We start from the raw sequence: 9,665 nt of genomic DNA on the forward strand, positions 1-9,665 counted from the left end.
AAGCAGGGAATACCAGAGTATTGTCTATCTGTGTTTCATTGATTATGCAAAGGTGTTTGAATGTGTGGATCAAAACAAACTGTGGCTGACTCTGAGAAGAATGGGAATCCCAGAACACATGATTGTGCTTATGTGAAACCTATCCTTGGACCAGGAGGCAGTCATCAGAACAGAGCAAGGAAACACTGCATGGTTCAAAATTGGGAAGGGTGTATGCAGGAATGTGTCCTATCTCCATAACTTTTCAATCTATATGCAGAACAGATTATCCAGGAGGATGGGCTCTGTGAGAAAAAATGTGGCCTCAGGATTGGAGGAAGATTAATCAACAATCTGCACTGTGCAGATGACAACAACCTTGCTTGCTGAAACTGAAGAGGATCTGAAATGCCTGCTGCAGAAGGTAAAGGACTACAGCTTTCAATATGGATTAAAGCTTAACATCAAGAAAACATATTCTCACCACTGGCCATTTGGCAGCATCATGGCAGATGGGTGAAGAGAATGAGATTGTTAACAGCTTTAGATTGCTTAGCTCTACAGTCAACACTCTTGGTACCAGCAGCCAAGAAATTAAAAGATAAATTGCATTGGGAAAGTCTGCTGTCAGGGACCTCTCCCAAGTTCTGAAGAGCCACAATGTCTGTCTAGAGACTAAGGTACACTTGATCCAGGCCATAGTCTTTACAATTACTTGCTATGCTCAGAAAGCTGGACAATAACTAGGAATGATAGAAGGAGAATTGATGTCTTTGACCTGTGGTGCTGGATAAAAGTATTGCTTATACGATGGACTGCTAGGAGAACAAATAGGTTCATTCTAGAGAGGGTGAGACCAGGCTGCTCCCTGAAGGCAAACATTCTGAAGCTTTGCGTGACATACGTTAGACATGTTGCAATGTGGGACAAGTCCTTGAGAGGGATGTCATGCTTGGAAGGGTGGAGGGACAGCCCAAAGAGGAAGACCCTCGATGAGATGCACTGATGCAGTGACTGGGATAATGGGGGTAGGTGTGTCAGAGACAGTAAGATTGGCACAGGATAGAGCAGGGTTTAGGATAGCTGTACATAGGGTCGCTATGAGTCACAGGTGACTTGACGGCACATAACTACAACAGCAACAACCTATAATACTTGGCAATTGCCAAAAATGACCTGCTAAAACATCAGATAATATCCTAGGTGGTTTTTGCTTGTTTTCTGTACTATGATGACCTCGATAGGAAGAAATTTAGGATTTCTACTAGCTTTTTGTAGTTTGAAATTGGTTAAACATGTAATCAAGATTGGTGATTGGAACATAAAAACTGAGAACAATGAAAAGGAAAGGTAGTCAGAAAGTAAGGACTCAGCAGAAATAAGGCTGGAAAGAGAATGATTGAATTTCGTATATTCGATGATTTATTCATCACAAATACCTTTTTGTAAGAAACAAAAAAGGTGTCTTTACACATGGATTTTGCCTGATAGTCTGCATAAGAATCATATCGATACATCTCTAGAAAGAATCATGGGAGAAACCCAACATGAACAGTCAGAACCAGGCCACCTGCAGACTGTAGAACAGACCATTAATTACACATGACCAAGTGCAAACTTAGAGTGAAGAAAATGAAACAAATCCTCAAGAACCAAAATATAACATCTATTCCACTTGAATTAAAAAAAATTATCTTAAGAACAGATTTGAAGCATTGATCACCAATTATCAATGGCAAGTGGAGCTGTGGTGTGAAATAAAAAAAATATCCAAAAAGAGGGCAAAAGATCATTACAAAGACACAAGAGAAAGTGAAGACAAAAATGCATGTCACAAGAAGCTATGAATATTGCATTAGAGTGTTGAGAAGCCAAAACAAAGGCGAGAAATGTCTAAGTAAGATAAATGAATAGAAGATTTCAAAGGACAGCTTGAAAAGAAACAGCAAAGTATTATAAAGAAAGGTGCAAAGATTTAGAGACAGGGAATAAAAAGAGAAGTCCCTCAGCATTTCTCAAGATGAAAGAACTGAAAAATGAATTCAGGCTTCAAGTTGCAATACTGAAAGATGCCATGGAAAAATCTTCAATGATCCAGAAGGCATCAAAAGAATGAGGAAGAAATACACAGAACCACTGTACCAAAAAGAATTAGTGACACTGAAAAATTTCAGGAAGTATCATATGAAAAAGAGCCAATGGTAACAAAGGAAGAAGTTCAAGTTGAATTGAATACAGGGCCAAAAATGAGGCCCCAGCAATAAATGGGATACAAATTGTCATATTTCAAAGGACAGATGCAATCCTGAATGTGCTAAGCAAGAAATTTGGAGGACAGCTAACTAGACAACTGATTGGGGGGGAGGGGGGGGAGCCATATATATTTTCATTTCCAAAAAAGATGACCCAACTTAATTTTTAAATTAGTGAGTAATATTCTTATTATCACATACTAGCAAAACATTGCTGAAGATTATTAAAAAACAGCTGGACAAGTACATTGACAAGGAACTGTCATAAATTCAAGCTGAGTTTAGAAGAGATTATGGCACCAGGGTTATCAGTGCTGATGTCAGATGACTCCTGGCTGAAAGCAGAGAATTCCAGAGAATGTCTGACTATTCAAAGACAGTTGACTATATGGATGATAACAAGTTATGACTAACATTTGCAAAATTATTTTATATATGAATATGTATCTATTTTTTATCAGCAGTGAAATAGGAGGAAAATGTATATTTCATGATGCATCCACAAAGATATACTTCGGTAACTTTAACGTTGATATTATGAGGGTTGATCATTTAAAAATATGACTACCAATCATTTATTATTTTAATTATGTGAATATTTCTTATCCATTTATTTATTTCTTATTATCTTCATTCAATAACTTTTTAGTAAGTAGACGTCTGTTTTTAGATGTCATTAATTGGGCTACAATTCATAGCAACCCTATGTACAATAGAACAAAACTCTTTACTCCTGCATCATTCTCAAAATCTCTGCCCATTGTTGCAAACCTTCTCAATGAGCTCCTTCCTCTCCTTCACTCACCCTTTACTTTTCTAATAATCATGTACTTTTTCAAAGACTGACCCTTCATAAAATATAATGTATGTGAGTTATTATCTCACCATGGTTCTAAGGGGCACTCTAGCTGCACTTCTTGCAAGGGGGTTTTATTAGCTCTTTTGGCAGTGCCTGGCACATTTATTGTCCTATTTTTTTTTTGTCCAATTTTCACATGCATAAGAAGTAACTGAAATTATCATAATCTGGGTCAGGAGCACCTTAACCTTTAAAGTGGCATCCTTGTTAATTAGCATTCTAAAGAATGCCTTGAAAATTTCAGGGTTATATCCTTTCTTCCTACTTCTTTATTTGGATGCTGAGCAAATGATTTGCAAAGTTGGGCTCTCCAAAAGTATCAATTTGTTCTGATTTAACTTTTGGTCTTTTTTTTTTAGCCGAATTAAAAAAGTTTATTTCGAGTTCAAACCCGGGCTCCCACATGCTGACACAGCAACATCCAGCCGAGAGCCTGTTTCTAAAGACTTTTTGCTTTCTTCAAATATGATATCCTTTATGCCATCCCACAACTTGTCTGTTATTCATTTCTAATTGTCCAATACATCAAATCTATTCTTGAAATGACTTTAAAATTCAGTTGGAATAAACTCAAGTTCACATTTTGGTTCTTGTTGATTTGCTTTCATTTTCTCCATCTTCAATTTGCACTTGCACATGAGTAACATGATGTATTCCATTGTTAGACCCAGATTTTATTTTGACAGCTAGCATTTAAAACAAACACAGGAATAAAAGAAAATATTTACCACTGATTTTACATAAAAAGGGATTGTGAAGTAATAGATCATTAGTGTTCAAACCTCAGGCCTGTTGCTCAGGTGATTTTTAAATTCATGTGGGACAGATATAAGATCAAATTTTGGTCCTTATGGATTTTATTTCATTTTCTTTATCTTTAGTTTGAATTTGCATAAGAGTAGATGACACAACTTTGCTCTCAGAAACTGCAGTCTTCCTATAAGTTGAAGCACAACATCAAGAAAACAAAGACTCTCTTCAATGGGCCAATTGGCAGCGCAATGATAGATGGAGAAGAGATTGAGGTTATTAACAATATCAGCTTTATCAGCTCTACAATCAACTTTCTTGGCACCTGCAGTCAGGAAATCAAAAGATAAATTGCTCTGGGGAAGGTTGCTGTCAGGGACCTCTACAAAGTGCTAAGGAACAATAATGTCAATCTGGAGTCTAAAGTTCTCCTCATTCATGCTATGGTCTTTGTAACTGGTATGCATTAGTGAGCCTGACAATGACAAAAGATGATAGAAAAATAATTGATGCTTCTGAGTTGTGGTACTGGAGAAGATTATTGAACACACCACAGACTGCAAAGAGAACAAGCAGGTTTATCCTGGAGATAGTGAAACCAAGCTGCTCTTTGGAGGCAAAGATTTTGAAGCTGTCTCACATACTTTGAGCATGTGGCCAAGAGGGATCAGTCCCTGGAAAGGGACATCCTTGCTTAGAAGAGTGGAGGGACAGCACAGGAGAGTAAGATCCTGGATCAGATAGATTGACACAGTAACTGGGATAATGAGGGTAGGTGTGTCAGAGACAGTGAGACTAGCTCAGAATAGAGCATAGCTCAGAGCTGCTGTACATAGGGGTGCTATGAGTTTCAGGCAATTTGATAACATATAACAACAAAGTGATAATATGTACAATTGTATGACAACAAATTAGATAACTTAGATGAAATGGACATGTTTCTAGGAAGACACTAGTTTACTTAACTAACTCAAGTTAAATTCTTCTACTGTCTCTTTCCATGTCAACAATAGCAAAAAGTCTTGTCCACTTGGAGAGTCATAAAGAACTTTAAGAAACTCAAAAGCTCCAGGAAAGAAAAATAATGTGACAACATGTAGGTGTGGCAGGCAGATAGAAAAGCTTTGACTCTACCTTCAGGAGTTGGGATCTTCAGCACAGTAAAGAATGTGTGTGAGAGAGAAGCCAATGAAGATGAAACAAAGAAATGTGGCCAAGGCCAGGAAAGCAAGGACTCCAAGCCCACGGATGTAAGTCATTGGAGCAAGACTGTTTTCATAGATGTAGTCAATCTGTTTCCTGTGTCTTCTATCAGGTGAGATCCATGTGTATAGTTATTGTTAATAGTTATTAAAATGTACTTTCAATGAATAAATCATTGTATTAATTCTCACAGTTAATTTTAAAAAAGTAAACCCTTCATCTATATCTTAATTGCTGTATTTCCTTATTCCTATTGCTGAAAATTGTATTAAACCTCACATTTTCTATTAAGCCTCATTTTATCTTTACTGTTATAATTTATTTTATTGCTTGCTTATTTAATTATGAAAGAAGAAGGTAGGCCTGACATTTGCTCATTAAATGGACTTGTTATCCTTCACCATCTGTATGTATGGAATTACATTTCTCTTTCTCATATTGACTTTAAATGCTAGGGGGGGAAAAGAAAATGCATCCTATCTCCATACCTTTTCAACCTATATGCAGAACAGATTATCTGGGGGGCTGGGCTCTATGAGGAGAAATGTGGGGTCAAGATTGGTGGACGATTTATCAACAATCTGCGTTATGCGGATGACACAACCCTGCTTGCTGAAACTGAAGAAGACCTGAAGCACCTGCTGCAGAGTGTCAAGGACTGCAGCCTACAATATGGATTGAGGCTCAATGTCAAGAAGAAAAAGATTCTCACTACTGGACCATTTGGCAGCATCAGGGTGGATAGTGAAGATATTGAGATTGTACACAGCTTTAGCTTGCTTGGCTCCACAGTCAACAGTCTTGGCAAAAGCAGCCAGGAAATTAAAAGGCGCATTGCCATGGGAAAGTCTGCTGTTAGGGACCTCTCCAAAGTAGTGAAGAGCAATGGTGTCTCTCTGGAGACTAAGGTGTGTCTGATACAGGCCATGGTCTTTGCTATCACTTGTTATGCATCAGAGAGTTGGACAATGACCAAGGAGGATAGGAGGAGAATTGATGCCTTTGAGCTGTGGTGCTGGAGAAGAGTATTGAGAATACCATGGACTGCTAGGAAAACAAACAGATATGACCTGGAAAAGGTTAAACCGGGTGGCTCCTTGGAGGCAAGGATTCTGAGGCTCCGTCTAACATACTTTGGACATGTTGTGAGGAGAGACAGGTCCTTGGAGAAGGACATCATGCTTGGGAGGGTGGAGGGACAGCGCAGGAGAGGAAGGCCCTCTATGAGGTGGATTGATTCAGTGACTGGGATAATTGGGATGGGAGTGTCAGAGACAGTGCGATTGGCACAGGACAGAGCGGAGTTTAGGGCTGTTGTACATAGGGTTGCTATGAGTCGCAAGAGACTCGACGGCACATAACAACAACATCTAAATTTTTAACTTCAGGTCAAGATTTACATCTTGACAAAATTAATTCCTTAAACTTAAATTCCAAGAGTTGTTGTTGTTATGTATTGTTGAGTCGTTTGTGATTCATAGCGACCCTATGTACAAGAGCCCTAAATGCTGCCTTATCCTGTGCCAACCTCACCGTCGGCAACACAAAGTATGTCAGACAAACCATCAGAATCCTTGACTCCAAGGAGCATTCAGGCTTCACCCTCTCCAGGGCAAACCTGTTTGTTCTCCTAGCAGTCCATGGTATATTCAACACTCTTCTCCAGCACCACAGCTCAAAGGCATCAATTACCTTTCTATCATCCCTAGTCACTGTCCAACTCTCCAATGCATACGACATAATTGAGAAGACTATAGCCCAGATCAGGGGCACCTTAGTCTCAAGCCTGATGTCGTTTCTCTTCAGTTTTCTTGAGAGGTACCTCACAGATGACTTTCCCAATTTATCTCTTGAGTTCCTGGATGCTGCTACCAAGAGTGTTGACTGTGGAGCCAAGTAAACTGAAACTGTTAACTATCTCAATCTCTTCACCATCCATACTAATGCTGCCAATTGGCCCAGTGGTGGGAATCATTGTTTTCTTGATGTTGAGCTTCAATACTTACTGAAGGCTGGAGTCCTTGACCTTATGTAGCAAGTGTTTCAAGTCCTCCTCAGTTTCAGATATCTACATTATCTAGACTTTCCTCTTTCTACCCATCTGTTTTCTACTCAAAGAGGCATTAATGAAAAAACACAACATGATAGTAAAACCACATTAGCCTCTTAAAAACCTTCCTTTTTTCCACATATTTAGATTTTGTGGAGGCCTACAAGTTTTAAGGTTATAAATGAGTAGACGGGTTGCAGATGAAAAATCTTCCTCTTTCTTATCCTTCACAGCACTTCTCTCTTTCACTGATATTTTGATAGGTAAGCTGCTAATGTGTCTGCTAAAAATAGCCATATAATTTGATATTTTCATAAGTATGTTAATGAAACAGAAGTATGCCAAGGGCAATGAAGTTACTTCCAGGTATTTGTTGACATGTTCTTTATTGAATTTTAAATAGAATTCTGTCATAACAAGAATTAGATATTTAAAGGATATTTCTCAATCAGTCTCTGGTTGTTGTTTTTATTGTTGTTATGTGCAGTCGAGTCACTTGTGATTCATATGCACAATAGCTCCGAACCCTGCTCCATCCTGAGCTAAACTCTCTGTCTCCAACACACCTACCCCATTACTCCAGTCACTGAGTCAATCCATCTCATTGAGGGTCTTTCCTTACTGCACTCACCCTCCACCCTCCCAAGTATAATAATCAAGGACTGGTCCCTCGTTGCAACATGCTCAAAGAATGCCAGTTGGAGTTTCAAAATCCTTGCCTCCAAGGAGTAGCCTGGTTTCATCCTCTCCAAGACAAACCTGTTTGTTCTCCTAGCAATCCATGGTATATTCAGTACACTTCTCCGGCACTATAATTCAAAGGCATCAATTCTCCTTCTATCATCTTTAGTCATTGTCCAGCTTCTGATACATAGGCTTCTGATACATAGCATGTAATTGTGAAGACCATGGCCCGGATCAGACACACTTTAGTCTCCAGACTGACATCGTTGTTTTTCATTACTCTGAAGATGTCTCTGACAGCAGACTTCCCCAATGCAATTCATCTTTTCCTAACTATTGGTGTCAAGTGTTGATTGTGGAGCCAAGCAAACTAAAGCTGTTAACAATCTCAATCTCTTCATCATCCATCATGATACTGCTAATCGGCCCAGTGGTAAGAATCTTTGTTTTCTTGATGTTGAGCTTCTATCCATATTGAAGGCTGTACAGTACACATATTTTGTAAGTGCATATTCTTATAACTTTTCATTTTTATCCTTTTTTTACTCTCTAGTTAATTTATTATGCGCTCTCAGGTGGCCGAGTGGAAAGGTGCTGCACTGCAAACTCAAAAGCAAGTGGTTAAAAATAATCAACTGCTTCTTGGGATAAAGTTAGGCAATTTACAGCCTCTGAAAACTCACTAGAGGGTAATCTATGAGTCAGTTCTGACTTGATGGCCCAAAATAGCAACAAGATTTATGAAGACCAAATAAGAAAGGATGGACAGAATCATGTTGGTATTGAATAACACTTATTATAATATGGGCTCCCCCTGCCTCCCGCCCCCGCCAAAAAAGAAGAACCATAATGTTCCTTAGGAAGGATGAAGATAAAAATTCTTCTCATTTATTTGCAGAGGCTATACTCTGGAGAAGGGGCTCTGGTGACCTAGTGGGTAAGAAGTTCTGCTGTCAATCCAGAGACACATGGTTGGAAGCCACCAATTATTCCATGTGAGAAATATATACTATCAACTCCTGTGTGATTGACTGCTTCTGAAAACCCAATGAAAGCTTTGTTATGAATTGGTTCCAACTAGATAATACCTAAAAACAGCAACAAAACCTAGCCCCTCCTTGGGGGTGGGGGGCTGGTCCCTGGAGTAGAACATTTTGCATGATAAAAGATTCAGTGAAAAAGAGGAAGATTTTTCTAATGAAAGCTTAGCTATGAGTTAGTTCTAACTAGTTGGTACATAAAAACAACAACAATGACTAGATCTTCTGTGAAAAAGAGGAAGATTCATGGAGATGAACTGACACAGTGGCAGCAACTCTAAACTGGAACATAGCAATGGATATGAGGATGCTGCAGGATCAGACAGTGTTTCAGTTGTTTTACAGAGGATTGCTATGAGACAGCACTGATTTACTGGTGCCTAAGAGCAAGAACAAGATTTGTAGAATGATAAGAGGGAAGTACATCAGGACAGAAGCATGAAATACTTTATTCTAGTTTTTAATTCTAATTTTTATGAGATATTCCAAAATGTGAAACATTTCAGCCCATGAGTAAATCATTCCTTAATAAACCACTATTTTAAACTTTGAAAGAAAGCACGTAAAATGATAACTTTGCTTCCTTACCTTTCTGGATATGTAAGTGATTTTAACATGATACGCTGAATCTTATATTCACATGTGGGACATTTCAAGCTTGAGCTCCGGAAATATGTCAAACTAATGCTTGAAATATTTGCAACATCGTTATAAAATTGAGCAAGGATATTAACTTCTTCAACTTTATAAAATGATTCACTCTTCCTAAACAAAAAAATATGACATACAGTATGATAATAATTGGAAAAGAAAAGTTTCTTTCTAAAAATCAATAAAATTATAACAAT

General features: G+C 38.3%; 1 protein-coding gene across 1 annotated transcript in view; it reads right to left on the reverse strand.

Annotated features, from left to right (window-relative positions):
- The window catches only part of LIPI (lipase, member I), an 88,777-nt gene that overhangs the window by 20,656 nt on the left and 58,456 nt on the right, over nt 1–9,665 (reverse strand). The window contains exon 9 of the mRNA XM_006889824.1: nt 9,406–9,582. Within this exon, the coding sequence (XP_006889886.1) occupies nt 9,406–9,582 (177 nt within the window). The remainder of the gene's footprint in view (nt 1–9,405; nt 9,583–9,665) is intronic.

The sequence above is a fragment of the Elephantulus edwardii genome, unplaced genomic scaffold, assembly GCF_000299155.1.
Source record: "Elephantulus edwardii isolate Elephantulus edwardi_28Jun2011 unplaced genomic scaffold, EleEdw1.0 scaffold00081, whole genome shotgun sequence".
Taxonomy (NCBI): domain Eukaryota; kingdom Metazoa; phylum Chordata; class Mammalia; order Macroscelidea; family Macroscelididae; genus Elephantulus; species Elephantulus edwardii.